The 21,124-nt window shown below is 44.2% G+C and overlaps 1 protein-coding gene across 6 annotated transcripts in view; it reads right to left on the bottom strand.

Annotated features, from left to right (window-relative positions):
• The window catches only part of SLC6A17 (solute carrier family 6 member 17), a 118,767-nt gene that overhangs the window by 14,844 nt on the left and 82,799 nt on the right, over positions 1–21,124 (bottom strand). For all 6 annotated transcript variants that reach the window (XM_069944800.1, XM_069944799.1, XM_069944801.1 and 3 more), the window contains 3 exons: positions 20,446–20,638; positions 8,753–8,945; positions 910–1,069 (listed from right to left, as the gene is read on the bottom strand). In XM_069944800.1, coding sequence (XP_069800901.1) covers positions 910–1,069; positions 8,753–8,945; positions 20,446–20,638 — 546 coding nt within the window. The remainder of the gene's footprint in view (positions 1–909; positions 1,070–8,752; positions 8,946–20,445; positions 20,639–21,124) is intronic.

The following is a 21,124-nucleotide window of genomic DNA, read 5'->3' on the forward strand; positions in this document are numbered from 1 at the left end:
GACCCCAATGTATATATACACACACATATTTCAGACCCGCAATATACATATACACATATCCCAGACCACCAATATATACACATATCCCAGACCCCCCAATATACAGTATATATACACATATCCCAGACCCCCAATATACAGTATATATACACATATCCCAGACCCCCAATATATATATATATATACAGATATATACACATATCCCAGACCCCCAATAAATATATACACATATCCCAGACCCCCAATAAATATATACACATATCCCAGACCCCCAATATATACACATATCCCAGACCCCCAATATATACACATATCCCAGACCCCCAATATATACACATATCCCAGACCCCCAATATATACACATATCCCAGACCCCCAATATATACACATATCCCAGACCCCCAATATATACACATATCCCAGACCCCCAATATATACACATATCCCAGACCCCCAATATATATATACATATCCCAGACCCCCAATATATATATACATATCCCAGACCCCCAATATACAGTATATATACACATATCCCAGACCCCCAATATATATATATACAGATATATACACATATCTTAGACCCCCAATATATACACATATCCCAGACCCCCAATATATACACATATCCCAGACCCCCAATATATACACATATCCCAGACCCCCAATATATACACATATCCCAGACCCCTGGCTGACAAATCTTCTAGTGTACCAGGGCCCATAGTCTGCAGCCAGATCGGGCCAGTCATGCGCCATCTTTTCCGGGCAGCGTTCGTCAGGTTGAAGGTTCGGCAGAATTCCCTATAAGTTGGTTCCCCTCTGATCAGAGCCGACTGGCAGAGAGAAGCTGATGTCAGGTGTTAGAGGGGGTGACAGACAGACAGGGGGGAGGAGGAGGATTCTTACTTCTTTGTGCCATACACCCAAGCTACGGCAATGTTTTCCAGGATGACCACAATGGTGAGTGGCAGGGTGGCAGAGTAATCATCAAACATGGTGACGAAATAATTCCCCGAACGCTGAACAAAGATCAAGCCCAGCAGGAAGGCAATGATGCAGCAGCTGACTACAAGCAGAAAGAGAGGTTATCCAGGGCAGTGGGGAGCGGGCAGCATGAATGGGACAGGAAAACATGCAGTCACACACGTCATACATGCAACCACGCCGGATCGGGAGAGTTCAGCTGCCGCCAGAACTTCCTCATTCAGGATCCACATGGTTTGGCTGCAAAAAATTAAATCAATTGAGTCCGACATTCATAAACATGCTAAGCCAAAGGTCCGGCAGACTGATGCACATACTTAGTCTATGCCATGGCTAAACACACCAGCAAATGAACTGAAACTCTTACAGGGGGGGGTCTGATCCAAAAATAATCAGCATAGGAGACAAGTAGGAGATATCTGGGGGGTGTCTCTTAGGGTTATATGTTCTTATATGCAGAGCTGAGGAAGGGCATGGGTTAATATTTATGTGTACCATGTGCTATGTTCTGACCACTAGGAGGTTCTCTCTCTCTCTCACAAATTAAATTTTTATTATCAAAAGATAAACACACACAAGATTACGACCCCACCACCAACATACTAATTAATTGTACCAAGCCATCCAACACCCCATACCTCCCACTTCCCTCTATTTATACCCAGGTGCGACTCCCCTCGCATTAACTGTTGGTAAATACCCCTAGCTGTTGTTTGTATTCACTTGGGGAGAATGAAGTAAAAAAGTCGCCATACCGTACGATGTCCCTGCTGTGCTGTAAGAGTGTGCTGTGGTGAGCTCCCCCTGGTGGCTGGAAACCCCCATACCGTACAATGTCCCTGCTGTGCTGTAAGAGTGTGCTGTGGTGAGCTCCCCTGGTGGCTGGAAACCCCCATACCGTACGATGTCCCTGCTGTGTTGTACGAGTGTGCTGTGGTGAGCTCCCCCTGGTGGCTGGAAACCCCCATACAGTACGATGTCCCTGCTGTGCTGTACGAGTGTGCTGTGGTGAGCTCCCCCTGGTGGCTGGAAACCCCCATACCGTACGATGTCCCTGCTGTGCTGTAAGAGTGTGCTGTGGTGAGCTCCCCCTGGTGGCTGGAAACCCCCATACCGTACGATGTCCCTGCTGTGCTGTAAGAGTGTGCTGTGGTGAGCTCCCCCTGGTGGCTGGAAACCCCCATACCGTAGGATGTCCCTGCTGTGCTGTAAGAGTGTGCTGTGGTGAGCTCCCCCTGGTGGCTGGAAACCCCCATACCGTACGATGTCCCTGCTGTGCTGTACGAGTGTGCTGTGGTGAGCTCCCCCTGGTGGCTGGAAACCCCCATACCGTACGATGTCCCTGCTGTGCTGTAAGAGTGTGCTGTGGCGAGCTCCCCCTGGTGGCTGGAAGCCGCCATACTGTACGCTGTCCTGCTGTGCTGTACAAGTGTGCTGTGGTGAGCTCCCCCGGTGGTCGGAAGCAGTCATACTGTACGCTGTCCTGCTGTAGTGAGCTCCCCCTGGTGGCCGGAAGCCGTCACACTGTACGCTGTCCTGCTGTGGTGAGCTCCCCCTGGTGGCCAGAAGCCACCATACCGTATGCTGTCCTGCTGTGCTGTACAGTACAAGTGTGCTGTGAAGAGCTCCCCTGGTGGCCGGAAGCTGCCACACCATAGGTGCTGTCCCTGCTGTGCATGTGACACAGTGTTATTTACAGGGAAAACATGGTAGACCCCTGGGGGCAGGGGGGGCACAGATGTCGGACCTCATACTTGTCCCCTATCCTTTGAGCATAAATATTTTTAAATCGGAAACCCCCAGTAAATATCATTATTACAAATGTGGGAAAGGAGGTCTATGTCAGCAGTCATTAATGGCGATGATCGGGTCCCTCCAGGTTGGTGAACATGCTGATATGGCAGTCACACAGGCATCGTCTAGAGAGGGAAGCTGGTGGTTGGGTTCATCACCTCCCAGTGGTACTGGTTCATCTCTACTGGTTGTTTAGTGCTGTCAGTGCTAATACCAGTCTGCTTAGCTGTAATTCTACCACACAGGTAAGGAATAAAAACATCTAGGAAAGAATACATCACAGAACAATAGATTGTCAAGGCCTAAGCAAGTCTTACAATGGCGGCAAATAAGCAGGCGATAAAATCCCTCGAAGTAATCAGTCACCTCAGACATTTCAACCAAACATTTTACCACTAAAAATTTTATTCTCTGTTTCTGAATTCTCCGGAATAGGAAAAGGAAAAGAGGAGGAAGGAGGGAGAGAAGGAGGGAGAGAAGGAAGAAGCAGGAAGAAAGATGAGACAAACATCGAGAAGACATATACATGAAGGAGCTACGGCCTGAAGGCGGCCACATAAGATTCCTATATAGAGATGAGCGACCCTGGAGCAGCTGGACTCCATCCGAATCCGATCGTTCGGTATTTGATTAGCGGTGGCTGCTGAACTTGGATAAAGCCCTAAGGTTGTCTGGAGAACATGGATACAGCCAATGACTATATCCATGATTCCCACATAGCCTTAGGGCTTTATCCAAGTTCAGCAGCCCCCGCTAATCAGATGCCAAACGATTGGGCTCGGATGGAGTCCAGCATGCTCCAGGGTCGCTCACCTATTTCTATACACAAAGGCCTGGACTGAGCCGCTGCCGTCAATATCAGGGGTGTGAGTCATATAACGGACATGGGCTCATCCCACGGACAGAAGAAGAAACAGACACAGCGAGATCATAAAGGGTTAACGGGGGAGCTGAGGGGGAGGGCAACGAAAAGGAAAACCTCCAACAGGCCTAGTATACAGGATGATTCTGATTTATACTGTCTGAGAGGTCATATCCTGTCCACACAGCACGTCAGCAGAGGTTCTAAAGAAGAGGAATCGACAGCTGCAGCAAAGCGGGACAGGTAAGTATACAGCTACAGGTGAGTATACAGCTCTGCATCATAAGATAGCAGCTTACACCAAACTACCCCTTGAAACCAAATCTGTACTGACAGTAGCCTCCCCCACACCGCTGGTACCATGGTATAGAGGTCCTCACGCCGCTTCCGCTTTGGGGATAGTCAGGGAGTCATCCTGGCATGGCCTACAGCATCCGTACCCTAGGCCTGCAGCACCTCTTCCCTGGGCACAGATGATCTAGGACATGCCCGTTTGACTCCCTGCCCTGCCGCAGCAATAGAAGTAGTTTTTCTTCAAAATACCAGGAGAAAGTTTGATCCCCAAAGGCGGCAGCTTGACGGGGTAAGATCTCTCCCTGTCTACATGTGATGTGTGTTCTGAATTATTATAATGTAGGGGCACAGAAGGGATATTATAATGTAGGGGCACAGAAGGGGCATTATTATAATGTAGGGGCATTATTATAATGTAGGAGCACAGAAGGGGCATTATTATCATGTAGGAGCACAAAAGGGGCATTATCATCATGTAGGGGCACAGAAGGGGCATTATTATAATGTAGGAGCACAAAAGGGGCATTATTATAATGTAGGGGCACAGAAGGGGCATTATTATAATGTAGGAGCACAAAAGGGGCATTATCATCATGTAGGGGCACAGAAGGGGCATTATTATAATGTAGGAGCACAAAAGGGGCATTATTATAATGTAGGGGCACAGAAGGGGCATTATTATAATGTAGGGGCACATAAGGGGCATTATTATAATGTAGGGGCACAGAAGGGGAATTATTATAATGTAGGGGCACAGAAGGGATATTATAATGTAGGGGCACAGAAGGGGCATTATTTTAATGTAGGGGCATTATTATAATGTAGGAGCACAGAAGGGGCATTATCATCATGTAGGGGCACAGAAGGGGCATTATTATAATGTAGGGGCACATAAGGGGCATTATTATAATTTAGGAGAACAGAAGGGGCATTATTATAATGTAGGGGCAGAGAAGAGGCATTATTATATGTAGGGGCACAGAAGGGGCATTATAATAATGTAGGGGCACAGAAGGGGCATCATTACAATGTAGGGGCAGAGATGGGGCATTATTATAATGTAGGGGCACAGAAGGGGAATCATTATAAAATAGGGGCACATAAGGGGCATTATTATAATGTAGGGGCACATAAGGGGCATTATTATAATGTAGGGGCACAGAAGGGATATTATTATAATGTAGGGGCAGAGAAGGGGCATTATTATAATGTAGGGGCACAGAAGGGGCATTATTATAATGTAGGGGCATTATTATAATGTAGGAGCACAGAAGGGGCATTATCATCATGTAGGGGCACAGAAGGGGCATTATTATAATGTAGGGGCACAGAAAGGGCATTATTATAATGTAGGGGCAGAGAAGAGGCATTATTATAATGTAGGGGCACAGAAGGGGCATTATAATAATGTAGGGGCACATAAGGGGCATCATTACAATGTAGGGGCAGAGATGGGGCATTATTATAATGTAGGGGCACAGAAGGGGAATTATTATAATTTAGGGGCACATAAGGGGCATTATTATAATGTAGGGGCACATAAGGGGCATTATTATAATGTAGGGGCACATAAGGGGCATTATTATAATGTAGGGGCACAGAAGGGATATTATTATAATGTAGGGGCAGAGAAGGGGCATTATTATTATGTTGGGGCACAGAAGGGGCATTAATATAATGTAGGGGCAGAGAAGGGACATTATTAAAATGTTGGGCACAAAAGGGGCATTATTATAATGTAGGGGCACATATGGGATATTATAATGTAGGGGCACAGAAGGGGCATTAATATAATGTAGGGGCACAGAAGGGATATTATAATGTAGGGGCACAGAAGGGGCATTATTATAATGTAGGGGCATTATTATAATGTAGGAGCACAGAAGGGGCATTAATATAATGTAGGGGCAGAGAAGGAGCATTATTATAATGTAGGGGCAGAGAAGGGGCATTAATATAATGTAGGGGCACAGAAGGGATATTATTATAATGTAGGAGCACATAAGGGGCATTATTATAATTTAGGGGCAGAGAAGGGGCATTATTATTTTGTAGGGGCACAGAAGGGACATTATTATAATGTAGGGGCAGAGAAGGGGCATTATTATAATGTAGGGGCACAGAAGGGATATTATTATAATGTAGGAGCACATAAGGGGCATTATTATAATTTAGGGGCAGAGAAGGGGCATTATTATAATGTAGGGGCAGAGAAGGGACATTATTATAATGTAGGGGCAGAGAAGGGACATTATTATAATGTAGGGGCACAGAAGGGACATTATTATAATGTAGGGGCAGAGAAGGGACATTATTATAATGTAGGGGCACTAAAGGGACAATAAAGCATTGGGCATTACTATTACCTGGAACCAAAGGTCATTTTTAATAGTCTGGATGCACAGAAGGGATATTATTATAATGTAATGTAAGGGCACAGAAGGAGCATTATTAGGCTATGTTCACGCTCGCTAGGTTTCATAATAATCACGGCCGTTGTAACAATTTTCGTGACTACTACGGAACTTACGTAGTGCTGCCTTCTAGGGAATCCCGGCTGGAGTACACACACACACATATTATATACACACACACATAGTATACATTCCGGGTGGGATCCCTAGCGGCGCCGCAAGAAACTGCATGTCAGTGCACACAATGGAGCGTACAGCCCCAGCCGCACGTTCAAATGTGTGCAGCGGCGAATTCGGATTCGGGCACGCATGGATGCGCCTGCATGCGCCTCTCTGACTTCAGCAGGAGTGCAGATCATCATCATACTGCAGTACCGGCCGGGATGATCTTCTCTGACACTGACCATTCCTTGATCCGTCCGGGTCACGTAGCGGCCGGTGTCTTACACCATGTGAACATGGCCTAATAATGTTGGGGCAGTAGTCTTATTAAAGTGAGGAGGCAAAAAGGTAGTATTTATAGTGTGGAATCACATGGTGGGTTAACACCTGTGTGGGATTTAATGGGGCACTGTGGATCGGGAGTTTGTATAGAGGTGAGGAGAATGTTGGAAACATGCAGAGCCGTTTTTATCTGATTTTGCAAAGTTGATTGATGGCTGGAATAATTCTTAATGGCTTTCTGATTCAGATGAAAAGGGAAAGTGAACAATTCTGGTCAAAGGTGAGGAAGAACCTGGGAGTCACTGGATGTAACTGCACTGTAATCCCTATATGTCGGTAGTGCTGTACAGTGATTTTTAGTCACTAGCAGTATAGTGGTAAAATTTAGTTATTACTGTCAGGGTGTGGCAGTAATATTTATCTCTTCTGTGGAGTTATTATTGGTAATAATGGTCTTTGTACAGTAAGAGTATGGTGATATTTGTGGTGGTGGTATTATCTGGTCTTATTCAGTAACAACATGATAGTAATATTTATGGTGATAGCTTGTTTGCTGTAGAGAGTTAAGTGTAAGACTACTATTGGGAGGTCTACAGGTATACATATACGCCATAGGCTGCTATCTGTCTGAAACCTATTTGCCGATTGATCAATTTGGGCCGATATAAATAGAAAAATATATTACAATAAATAATGATTCTGCGCATTTATAGTAATACTTCTACTCAGACGCTACAGATCGGGTGAACGTTCGTTTTATCAGACATGAACCAAGTTATCTGCAATGCACATGGATGAAGCCGCAATGGGACATTCCCACAGTACTGCTCTATATGCAACTCAGGTCAGGAGCTCAGTGTCCGCCATGTCACAGGAGCTCAGTGTCCGCCATGTCACAGGAGCTCAGTGTCCGCCATGTCACAGGAGCTCAGTGTCCGCCATGTCACAGGAGCTCAGTGTCCGCCATGTCACAGGAGCTCAGTGTCCGCCATGTCACAGGAGCTCAGTGTCCGCCATGTCACAGGAGCTCAGTGTCCGCCATGTCACAGGAGCTCAGTGTCCGCCATGTCACAGGAGCTCAGTGTCCGCCATGTCACAGGAGCTCAGTGTCCGCCATGTCACAGGAGCTCAGTGTCCGCCATGTCACAGGAGCTCAGTGTCCGCCATGTCACAGGAGCTCAGTGTCCGCCATGTCACAGGAGCTCAGTGTCCGCCATGTCACAGGAGCTCAGTGTCCGCCATGTCACAGGAGCTCAGTGTCCGCCATGTCACAGGAGCTCAGTGTCCGCCATGTCACAGGAGCTCAGTGTCCGCCATGTCACAGGAGCTCAGTGTCCGCCATGTCACAGGAGCTCAGTGTCCGCCATGTCACAGGAGCTCAGTGTCCGCCATGTCACAGGAGCTCAGTGTCCGCCATGTCACAGGAGCTCAGTGTCCGCCATGTCACAGGAGCTCAGTGTCCGCCATGTCACAGGAGCTCAGTGTCCGCCATGTCACAGGAGCTCAGTGTCCGCCATGTCACAGGAGCTCAGTGTCCGCCATGTCACAGGAGCTCAGTGTCCGCCATGTCACAGGAGCTCAGTGTCCGCCATGTCACAGGAGCTCAGTGTCCGCCATGTCACAGGAGCTCAGTGTCCGCCATGTCACAGGAGCTCAGTGTCTCCACTGGAAAGTTTAGCACAGATGATGGGAAGCTGGAGGGGAAATGGGCTACAAAGAGTAACACATTGGAGACTCTGATACAGCAATGATTGTGGATGGATAGAGAAGCCACATAATATACCCCAATAAGCCCCCCGATTAGAAATCTGTGCTAATCTCTATCCATTGAAGGCTGAAGACAACCCTCCCCAATGTTCCATCTATATCAATGGGCTTTATTAGTACTGATTTCTTAGCTCCTTTGGCTAGATTGCAGTAGGTTGTCTCCATGCACAGAGGCCTCGGCCGGACTTACCTGTCAAGACTTCTTTTCTCACTTTAAAGGTGTCAATGAGAGGAGTAGTGATACCGGACATGGTGCCGATCATACTTCCAAGACCAAGATTGATCAACATGAAGAAGAACATGACCGACCAGAAAGGAGAGGCTGGAAAGTGAGTCATTGCCTCCGTGAAGGCGATAAAAGCCAATCCGGTGCCTTGTACTGCCTGCAGCCAATGGGAAGAGAGCGCCACAATTAGTGCTTATTACTTCATGCTCCCTGAAGTCTCTGTCAGTCCTTGTGTTTCCCATCCTCTCCATTCCTGCTATAATCTGCCTACACTTACACTCAGCTATACACACTGCTGCTATAATCTGCCTGCACTTACACTCAGCTATACACACTGCTGCTATAATGTGCCTGCACTTACACTCAGCTATACATACTGCTGCTATAATGTGCCTGCACTTACACTCAGCTATACACACTGCTGCTATAATGTGCCTGCACTTAGACTTGGCTATACACACTGCTGCTATAATGTGCCTGCACTCACACTCAGCTATACACACTGCTGCTATAATCTGCCTGCACTTACACTCAGCTATACACACTGCTGCTATAATGTGCCTTCACTTAGACTTGGCTATACACACTGCTGCTATAATGTGCCTGCACTCACACTCAGCTATACACACTGCTGCTATAATGTGCCTGCACTTAGACTTGGCTATACACACTGCTGCTATCAGGGCTGTGGAGTCGGTAAGCCGCAGCTCCGACTCAGACTCCTGAATTTTATCAGGACTGACTCCTAACTCTGACTCCTGCTCCTTGATAAATGGCCGGTCAAATACCAGGGGAGTTATCTATCAAACTGGCTCAGCAGCTTCTCCCTAATGTCCTACATGATCTTGGGGCGACTTCTGAGGGAATATATACTGTATATACAGCAGCTTCTCCTGTGTGTGCAGTGGATGCAGCCAGTCTCCAGCCTCCATGTCCTGAACTAGTCACAACTAGACTAGATGGAGCAGGGGGGCTTTTCCTGCTGACAATCTTCTATGTTTCTAACTAAATATTCACCATACTTAAAGATACACTGATAATAATGCCAGATCCCTGTAATATAGAGGTCAGCTATAGTGATATAGAGGGGTCACACTAGGGCTGGGCGGTATACCGTGAAAATACCGATACCGTCACTGGCGTCGATTAACCGAGCTTAACTTTGCCAGGACGGTATCTGCGGTATTTTCACTATCAACCCGTCTGAGCGCTGAGCTGCACAGGTTGAAGGTCTCCTGTGTGCTGTCTGTGCAGGGACGCACAGACAGCACATAGGAGATTTGCACTGTATGTCTGAGCGCCTCTCTCCTCTCCACCCCAAGCCCCCCGTCCATCCTCCGCCTGGCGTGTCAGAGCGCCCGCCTACCTACCCACCCCGCTGTCCATGTCAGCGGGCCCCAACCTGTACGCATACCTCCCAACTTTTGCAAAGAGCAAAGAGGGACATGTGCGCCGTGGTCCCCATAGCCACACCCCCATAGCGACCCTCCATAGCCACGCCCCCATAGCAACCCTCCAGACACTCCCCTACAGTCACCACATGCTGCTGACTGAATAGTGCCATATATAGTATCCAATTCCCTTAAAAAATGCCCTATATAGTATCCAATCCCCAATTATAGTGCCCCACATAGTATCCAATGCCCCCATATATGCCCCACATAGTATCCAATCCCCCACATAGTGCCCCACATAGAATCCAATCCCCCACAGTGCCCCACATAGTATCCAATGCCCCACATAGTAGCCAATGCCCCCATATAGTGCCCCACATAGTAGCCAATGCCTCCATATAGTGCCCGACATAGTAGCCAATCCCCATATAGTACCCCACATAGTAGCCAATCCCCCCATATAGTGCCCCACATAGTAGCCAATCCCCACATAGTGCCCGACATAGTAGCCAATCCCCATATAGTACCCCACATAGTAGCCAATCCCCCCATATAGTGCCCCACATAGTAGCCAATCCCCCCATATAGTGCCCACATAGTAGCCAATCCCCACATAGTGCCCCACATAGTAGCTAATGCCCCCATATAGTGCCCCACATAGTAGCCAATCCCCACATAGTGCCCCACATAGTAGCTAATGCCCCCATATAGTGCCCCACATATTATCCAATCCCCCATATAGTGCCCCACATAGTAGCCAATGCCCCCATATAGTGCCCCACATAGTAGCCAATGCCCCCATATAGTGCCCCACATAGTAGCCAATCCCCCATATAGTGCCCACATAGTAGACAATCCCCCCATATAGTGCCCCACATAGTAGCCAATCCCCATATAGTGCCCCACATAGTAGCCAATGCCCCCATAGAGTGCCCCACATAGTAGCCAATCCCCCATAGAGTGCCCACATAGTAGCCAATGCCCCCAAATATGCCCCACATAGTAGCCAATGCCCCCATAGAGTGCCCCACATAGTAGCCAATCCCCCATAGAGTGCCCACATAGTAGCCAATGCCCCCAAATATGCCCCACATAGTAGCCAATGCCCCCATATATACCCCACATAGTAGCCAATCCCCATATAGTGCCCCACATAGTAGCCAATCCCCCATATAGTGCCCCACATAGTAGCCAATCCCCCATATATGCCCCACATAGTAGCCAATCCCCCATATAGTGCCCCACATAGTAGCCAATCCCCCATATATGCCCCACATAGTAGCCAATCCCCCATATAGTGCCCCACATAGTAGCCAATGCCCCCATATAGCGCCCCACAGAGTAGTCAATCCCCCCATTAGTGTGGCCCCAGCGGAAAAAAACAGTAACTCACCTGTCCGCCGGTCCCAGCAGCTCCTCTCCCGGCAGAGCGCGCACTCCCGGCAGAGCGCGCACTCCCGTCATCCTCCGGGGCGGACAGCAGGGTACAGAGACACTGACTGTGCCGGAAGTGACCTGCAGCCTCTATATGAATTACTTCCGGTACTGTCAGTGACTCTGTACCCCGCTGCCCGCCCCGGAGGATGACGGGAGTGCGCGCTTTGCCGGGAGAGGAGCTGCTGGGACCGGAGGACAGGTGAGTTACTGGTTTATTGTTTTTTCGCTGGGGCCACATATATTGCGGGACGCGGGGGGCCGTTCCGGGACCGCGGGACAGAACCCCGAAAACGGGACTGTCCCGCGAAATCCGGGACGGTTGGGAGGTATGCTGTACGGCGTGTCGGACTGCCTCTCCGCCCGTCCCAGCGGTCCCCCAGCTGCCCGACGTATCAGACCGGCCCCCGCACGTCCGTCCATCACTGCTGCCCGGTGTGTGAGAATGCCTGCCCGCACGTTGCAGGGGCTCCCCGAACTTGCGGGAGTGTGAGACTGGCCCCGCTCCCTCCTGTCCATCCCAGCGGCCTCTAACCTGTCCTTCCCGTGGGACCGCCTCCCCGCCCGGCATCCTGCCAGAGATTTAAAGGGGACATGTAACGAGGATGGAGATAGAAGAGAGAGAGAGAGAGAGAGGAGGGAGAGATATAGAGGAGAGAGAGAGAGATAGATAGATAGATAGGAGAGATAGATAGATAGAGGAGAGAGATAGATAGATAGGAGATAGATAGATAGGAGAGATAGATAGATAGGAGATAGATAGATAGATAGATAGATAGATAGATAGATAGATAGGAGATAGATAGATAGATAGATAGATAGATAGATAGATAGATAGGAGAGATAGATAGGAGATAGATAGATAGATAGATAGATAGATAGATAGGAGAGATAGATAGGAGATAGATAGATAGATAGATAGATAGATAGATAGATAGATAGATAGATAGGAGATAGATAGATAGGAAATAGATAGATAGATAGATAGATAGATAGATAGATAGATAGATAGGAGAGATAGATAGGAAATAGATAGATAGATAGATAGATAGATAGATAGATAGATAGATAGATAGATAGGAGATAGGGAAATAGATAGATAGATAGATAGGAGATAGATAGGAGATAGATAGATAGATAGATAGATAGATAGATAGATAGATAGATAGGAGATGGATAGATAGATAGATAGATAGATAGATAGATAGATAGATAGATGATAGGAGATAGATAGATAGGAGATAGATAGGAGATAGATAGATAGATAGATAGATAGATAGATAGATAGATAGATAGATAGGAGATGGATAGATAGATAGATAGATAGGAGATAGATAGGAGATAGGTAGGAGATAGATAGGAGATAGATAGGAGATAGATAGGAGATAGATAGATAGATAGATAGATAGATAGATAGATAGATAGATAGGAGATAGATAGATAGGAGATAGATAGATAGATAGGAGATAGATAGATAGATAGATAGATAGATAGGAGATGGATAGATAGATAGATAGATAGATAGATAGATAGATGATAGGAGATAGATAGATAGGAGATAGATAGGAGATAGATAGATAGGAGATAGATAGATAGATAGATAGATAGATAGATAGATAGGAGATAGGAGATGGATAGATAGATAGATAGATAGATAGGAGATAGATAGGAGATAGGTAGGAGATAGATAGGAGATAGATAGATAGATAGATAGATAGATAGATAGGAGATAGATAGATAGATAGATAGATAGATAGATAGATAGATAGATAGGAGATAGATAGATAGATAGATAGATAGAGGAGAGAGATAGGAGAGATAGATAGATAGATAGATAGATAGGAGATAGATAGATAGGAGATAGATAGATAGATAGATAGGAGATAGATAGATAGATAGATAGATAGATAGATAGGAGATGGATAGATAGATAGATAGATAGATAGATAGATAGGAGATAGATAGATAGGAGATAGATAGATAGGAGATAGATAGATAGGAGATAGATAGATAGATAGATAGATAGATAGATAGATAGATAGATAGGAGATGGATAGATAGATAGATAGGAGATAGATAGATAGAGATAGATAGATAGATAGATAGATAGATAGATAGATAGATAGATAGATAGATGGATAGGAGATAGATAGATAGATGGATAGGAGATAGATAGATAGGAGATGGATAGATAGATAGATAGATGGATAGGAGATAGATAGATAGATAGATAGATAGGAGATAGATAGATAGGAGATAGATAGAGGAGAGAGATAGGAGAGATAGATAGATAGATAGATGAGAGAGATAGGAGAGATAGATAGATAGATAGATAGATAGATAGATAGATAGGAGATAGATAGATAGATAGATAGATAGATAGATAGGAGATAGATAGATAGATAGATAGATAGATAGATGGATAGGAGATAGATAGATAGATAGATAGATAGATAGGAGATAGATAGATAGATAGATAGGAGATGGATAGATAGATAGATAGGAGATAGATAGATAGATAGATAGATAGATAGATAGATAGGAGATAGATAGATAGATAGATAGGAGATGGATAGATAGATAGATAGATGGATAGGAGATAGATAGATAGATAGGAGATAGATAGATAGATAGATAGATAGATAGGAGATGGATAGATAGATAGATAGGAGATAGATAGGAGATAGGAGATAGATAGATAGATAGATAGATAGATAGATAGATAGATAGATAGGAGATAGATAGGAGATAGATAGATAGATAGATAGATAGATAGATAGATAGATAGATAGATAGGAGATAGATGATAGATAGATAGGAGATAGATAGATAGATAGATAGGAGATAGATAGATAGGAGATAGATAGGAGATAGATAGATAGATAGGAGATAGATAGATAGGAGATAGGAGATAGATAGATAGGAGATAGATAGGAGATAGATAGATAGATAGGAGATAGATAGATAGATAGATAGGAGATAGATAGATAGATAGATAGGAGAGAGATAGATAGATAGATGATAGATAGATAGGAGATAGATAGGAGATAGATAGATAGATAGATAGATAGGAGATAGATAGGAGATAGATAGATAGATAGATAGATAGGAGATAGATAGATAGGAGAGAGATAGATAGATGATAGATGATAGATAGATAGATAGATAGATAGATAGATAGGAGATAGATAGATAGATAGATAGATAGATAGATAGATAGGAGATAGATAGATAGATAGATAGATAGATAGATAGATAGATAGATAGGAGATAGATAGATAGATAGATAGATAGATAGATAGGAGATAGGTAGGAGATAGATAGGAGATAGATAGATAGATAGGAGATAGATAGATAGGAGATAGATAGATAGATAGATAGATAGATAGGAGATAGATAGATAGATAGATAGATAGATAGATAGATAGATAGGAGATAGATAGATAGATAGATAGATAGATAGATAGATAGGAGATAGATAGATAGATAGATAAATAGGAGATAGATAGATAGATAGATAGATAGATAGATAGATAGATAGATAGGAGATAGATAGATAGATAGATAGATAGATAGGAGATAGATAGATAGATAGGAGATAGATAGATAGGAGATAGATAGATAGATAGGAGATAGATAGATAGGAGATAGATAGATAGATAGATAGATAGATAGGAGATAGATAGATAGGAGAGAGATAGATAGATGATAGATGATAGATAGATAGATATCTCCATGGCGTGTCTGAGCGCAGTGCCATTTACAGCCCCCCTATAATGTGTTACTAATAGTGTCCCCATAACAATGCCTTTGTACTGTCACCTATATATAATATAATCTTTACCCATCATTTATACTGTATATTCCTGCACTGTCATCTGTATATACTGTATACCCATCAGTTATACTCTGTGTCCTGTAGGGTTTACGTAGCTGTATACCTGTGTATACAAGTCCTATAGTGTGTACATAGCTTGGGTTGCTGCTCATTAAGTTACTGTACTTTTTTTTTTTTTTTTTTTAACTTTATTGAAACAAAATATCCCCAGTTTGGCACGGCCAAGTGGGTGTGGCTTGTAAAAAGGGTTGTGGCTTACAAAAGGGGCGTGTCATAATTATCGTTGAATTATCGTTACCGCAGCTACATATGCGATAAACCGCGATATTGATTTAGGCCAATATCGCCCAGCCCTAGGTCACACATAGTGATATAGAAAGGGGTCACACATAGTGATATACAGGGGGTCACACATAGTGATATAGAGGGGGGTCACACATATTGATATAGAGAGGGGTCACACATAGTGATATAGAGAGGGGTCACACATAGTGATATAGAGAGGGGTCACACATAGTGATATAGAGAGGGGTCACACATAGTGATATAGAGAGGGGTCACACATAGTGATATAGAGAGGTCACACATAGTGATATAGAGAGAGGTCACACATAGTGATATAGAGAGGTCACACATAGTGATATAGAGAGGGGTCACACATAGTGATATAGAGAGGGGTCACACATAGTGATATAGAGAGGGGTCACACATAGTGATATAGAGAGGGGTCACACAGTGATATAGAGAGGGGTCACACAGTGATATAGAGAGAGGGGTCACACATAGTGATATAGAGAGAGGTCACACAGTGATATAGAGAGGGGTCACACATAGTGATATAGAGAGGTCACACAGTGATATAGAGAGGCGTCACACATAGTGATATAGAGAGGGGTCACACATAGTGATATAGAGAGGTCACACATAGTGATATAGAGAGGCGTCACACATAGTGATATAGAGAGGGGTCACACATAGTGATATAGAGAGGCGTCACACATAGTGATATAGAGAGGGGTCACATAGTGATATAGAGAGGGGTCACATAGTGATATAGAGAGGCGTCACACATAGTGATATAGAGAGGCGTCACACATAGTGATATAGAGAGAGGTCACACATAGTGATATAGAGAGGGGTCACACATAATGATATAGAGAGGGGTCACACATAGTGATATAGAGAGGGGTCACACATAGTGATATAGAGAGGTCACACATAGTGATATAGAGAGGCGTCACACATAGTGATATAGAGAGGCGTCACACATAGTGATATAGAGAGGCGTCACACATAGTGATATAGTGAGAGGTCACACATAGTGATATAGAGAGAGGTCACACATAGTGATATAGAGAGGTCACACATAGTGATATAGAGAGGTCACACATAGTGATATAGAGAGGTCACACATAGTGATATAGAGAGGTCACACAGTGATATAGAGAGGGGTCACATAGTGATATAGAGAGGGGTCACAGTGATATAGAGAGGGGTCACACAGTGATATAGAGAGGGGTCACACATAGTGATATAGAGAGGTCACACATAGTGATATAGAGAGGGGTCACACATAATGATATAGAGAGGGGTCACATAGTGATATAGAGAGGGGTCACATAGTGATATAGAGAGGCGTCACACATAGTGATATAGAGAGGCGTCACACATAGTGATATAGAGAGAGGTCACACATAGTGATATAGAGAGGGGTCACACATAATGATATAGAGAGGGGTCACACATAGTGATATAGAGAGGGGTCACACATAGTGATATAGAGAGGTCACACAGTGATATAGAGAGGCGTCACACATAGTGATATAGAGAGGCGTCACACATAGTGATATAGAGAGGCGTCACACATAGTGATATAGTGAGAGGTCACACATAGTGATATAGAGAGAGGTCACACATAGTGATATAGAGAGGTCACACATAGTGATATAGAGAGGTCACACATAGTGATATAGAGAGGTCACACATAGTGATATAGAGAGGTCACACAGTGATATAGAGAGGGGTCACATAGTGATATAGAGAGGGGTCACAGTGATATAGAGAGGGGTCACACAGTGATATAGAGAGGGGTCACACATAGTGATATAGAGAGGTCACACATAGTGATATAGAGAGGGGTCACACATAATGATATAGAGAGGGGTCACACATAGTGATATAGAGAGGGGTCACACATAGTGATATAGAGAGGGGTCACACATAGTGATATAGAGAGGGGTCACACATAGTGATATAGAGGAGGGGTCACACATAGTGATATAGAGGTCACACAGTGATATAGAAGGTCACTGTGGGGGCACACAATAGCACGCACACACACACACACACACACACACACACAGCCTGCTGCAGCTATAGCGCACACACACACACACACACACAGCCTGCTGCAGCTATAGCGCACACACACACACACACACACAGCCTGCTGCAGCTATAGCGCGCACACACACACACACACACACATACACACAGCCTGCTGCAGCTATAGCACACACACAGCTTGCTGCAGCCATAGCGCACTCCACACACACATACACACAGCCTGCTGAAGCCATAACACACACAGCCTGCTGCAGCCATAGTGTGCGCACGCACACACACACAGCCTGCTGCAGCCATAGCACACATACACACAGCCTGCTGTAGTCATAGCACACACACACTGATATATTCCCCGACCACCGTTATATAACAGGGCCAGTGTCCTATTAGAATGTTGCTTATAATATATATTCATGAGCAAAACTTTTTTTAAAGCTGGATTCGGAACATTTTTTTCCGACTCCGACTCCAGCCAAAGCTAGCTCTGACTCCAACTCAGACTTCAGCCAAAACTAGCTCCAACTCCGACTTTGACTACATGACTCCGACTCCACAGCCCTGGCTGCTATAATGTGCCTGCACTTACACTCAGCTATACACACTGCTGCTATAATGTGTCTGCACTCACACTCAGCTATACACACTGCTGCTATAATGTGCCTGCACTCACACTCAGCTACACATACTGCTGCTATAATGTGCCTGCACTCACACTCAGATATACACACTGCTGTATAGAAAAGTTTCTGTCACTGTCCTTCTGCACAGCTTTGTGATTCTCACTTCTGGATTGGTCCATGCTGAACACAACCCCTTCCCCATGTGACCACACAGACCTATGACAGCAGCCCTGCTTCTGTATTCTAGCCTGTTGTACTACACTACTGCATTATGGGGATCTGCAGCTCCATCTTGTATCTACAAGCTGCTGCTGCTGTTTTATCACGATTATGCAGTTACTATACATTATATACCACATGCTGCTATACGGTACAGTAACTTATATATCACATATCCAGCTGCTGTGTTATCAGGGTTATATAGTTACTATACATTATATACCACATGCTGCTATACTGTACAGTAACTTATATATCACATATCCAGCTGCTGTGTTATCAGGGTTATACAGTTACTATACATTATACACCACATGCTGCTATACTGTACAGTAACGTATATATCACATATCCAGCTGCTGCTGTGTTATCAGGGTTATATAGTTACTATACATTTTATATACCACATACTGCTATACTGTACAGTAACTTATATATCACATATTCAGCTGCAGTGTTGTCAGGGTTATACAGTTACTATACATTATATACCACATGCTGCTATACTGTACAGTAACTTATATATCACATATCCAGCTGCTGTGTTATCAGGGTTATACAGTTACTATACATTATACACCACATGCTGCTATACTGTACAGTAACTTATATATCACATATCCAGCTGTGTTATCAGGGTTATACAGTTACTATACATTATATACCACATGCTGCTATACTGTACAGTAACTTATATATCACATATCCAGCTGCTGTGTCATCAGGGTTATACAGTTACTATACATTATATACCACATGCTGATTGCTATACTGTACATTAACTTATATATCACATATCCAGCTGCTGTGTTATCAGGGTTATACAGTTACTATACATTATACACCACATGCTGCTATACTGTACAGTAACTTATATATCACATATCCAGCTGCTGTGTCATCAGGGTTATACAGTTACTATACATTATACACCACATGCTGCTATACTGTACAGTAACTTATATATCACATATCCAGCTGCTGCTGTGTTATCAGGGTTATACAGTTACTATACATTATACACCACATGCTGCTATACTGTACAGTAACTTATATATCACATATCCAGCTGCAGTGTTATCAGGGTTATACAGTTACTATACATTATATACCACATGCTGATTGATATACTGTACAGTAACTTATATATCACATATCCAGCTGCTGCTGTGTTATCAGGGTTATACAGTTACTATACATTATACACCACATGCTGCTATACTGTACAGTAACTTATATATCACATATCCAGCTGCTGTGTCATCAGGGTTATACAGTTACTATACATTATACACCACATGCTGCTATACTGTACAGTAACTTATATATCACATATCCAGCTGCTGTGTTATCAGGGTTATACAGTTAATATACATTATACACCACATGCTGCTATACTGTACAGTAACTTATAATATCACACATTCAGCTGCTTCTCATTGTTTCATCTCTTCTACATGTTATTCAGAATAATAATCAGTATATTTGGGGTGTGGAACCAATTGTCTGCAGATCAGTGATTTCTTATGGGAAAATTTGCTCTGGTATAAGAGTGATTTGGATTACAAGCACCGTCCCAGAACTAATTTTACTCCTAATCCAAGGCACCACTGTATACCATATATCATATGGTATACATATCATATCATATACACCCTATATACCATTCACTCCATACATACAATATACACCATATATAAATGCATGGAGCAAACATGAGGCCATTAGTTCTGCGTCTTTGTTCCCCACCCCATGACCCGGCTCTCAGCGCCGTCGTGTAATACGTCATATAAACACCTCATTTACCTTATTTAGTTCGTCCTCCAGTAAACAGGCGTCCAGGTGGAGATCCTGGAATCCATCCTCCTTCACTCTTTTAATGACTTCGTACATGTCGGCATAATCGGCCGTCGTCAAGTGAGAAAAGTTGACATGTTGCGGTATCAGGAAATGGCTGAGAATTCCGGAGTTCAAGTAACCGAGGATTTTCTCAGCATTTCTAACGGGAAACAAAAGAAATAATAAAATAAACCAAGGAATGAGACATTTAGTGAAGGGGGGTCAGTTTGATGTATTGCCACCTAAAGGGGTACTCCGGGATCAGAAAATTATTATATTGGTATTATTTAACAAAAAGAATCACCCTGAGATATATCGATTTCTGATATCACCCATAGTCCTGGCTTCATCGCTGACAGAACTACAAAATGTGTATTGTCTCCAGCGTCCAGGCTCCTCCCTCTCTCTGCAGACAACGCATCACCCTCTGATGTCACAGGAGGCGTGGCTGGATCTTGTCTCTGACCTCTAGTCCCACCCCCTGAGTGATGTCACCACACTCTGCTCTACACATTAATTTGACGGGATTCTTACCTAGCCCTAAAAGTAGGATTCTTACTCCGCCGGGACTCTAACTCGGATAGTTATTAAAAAAGGACAACACATGCGGATGCTCCCAACACATATATGTATATAACCGTCCTGC

The sequence above is a fragment of the Dendropsophus ebraccatus genome, chromosome 11, assembly GCF_027789765.1.
Source record: "Dendropsophus ebraccatus isolate aDenEbr1 chromosome 11, aDenEbr1.pat, whole genome shotgun sequence".
NCBI lineage: Eukaryota > Metazoa > Chordata > Amphibia > Anura > Hylidae > Dendropsophus > Dendropsophus ebraccatus.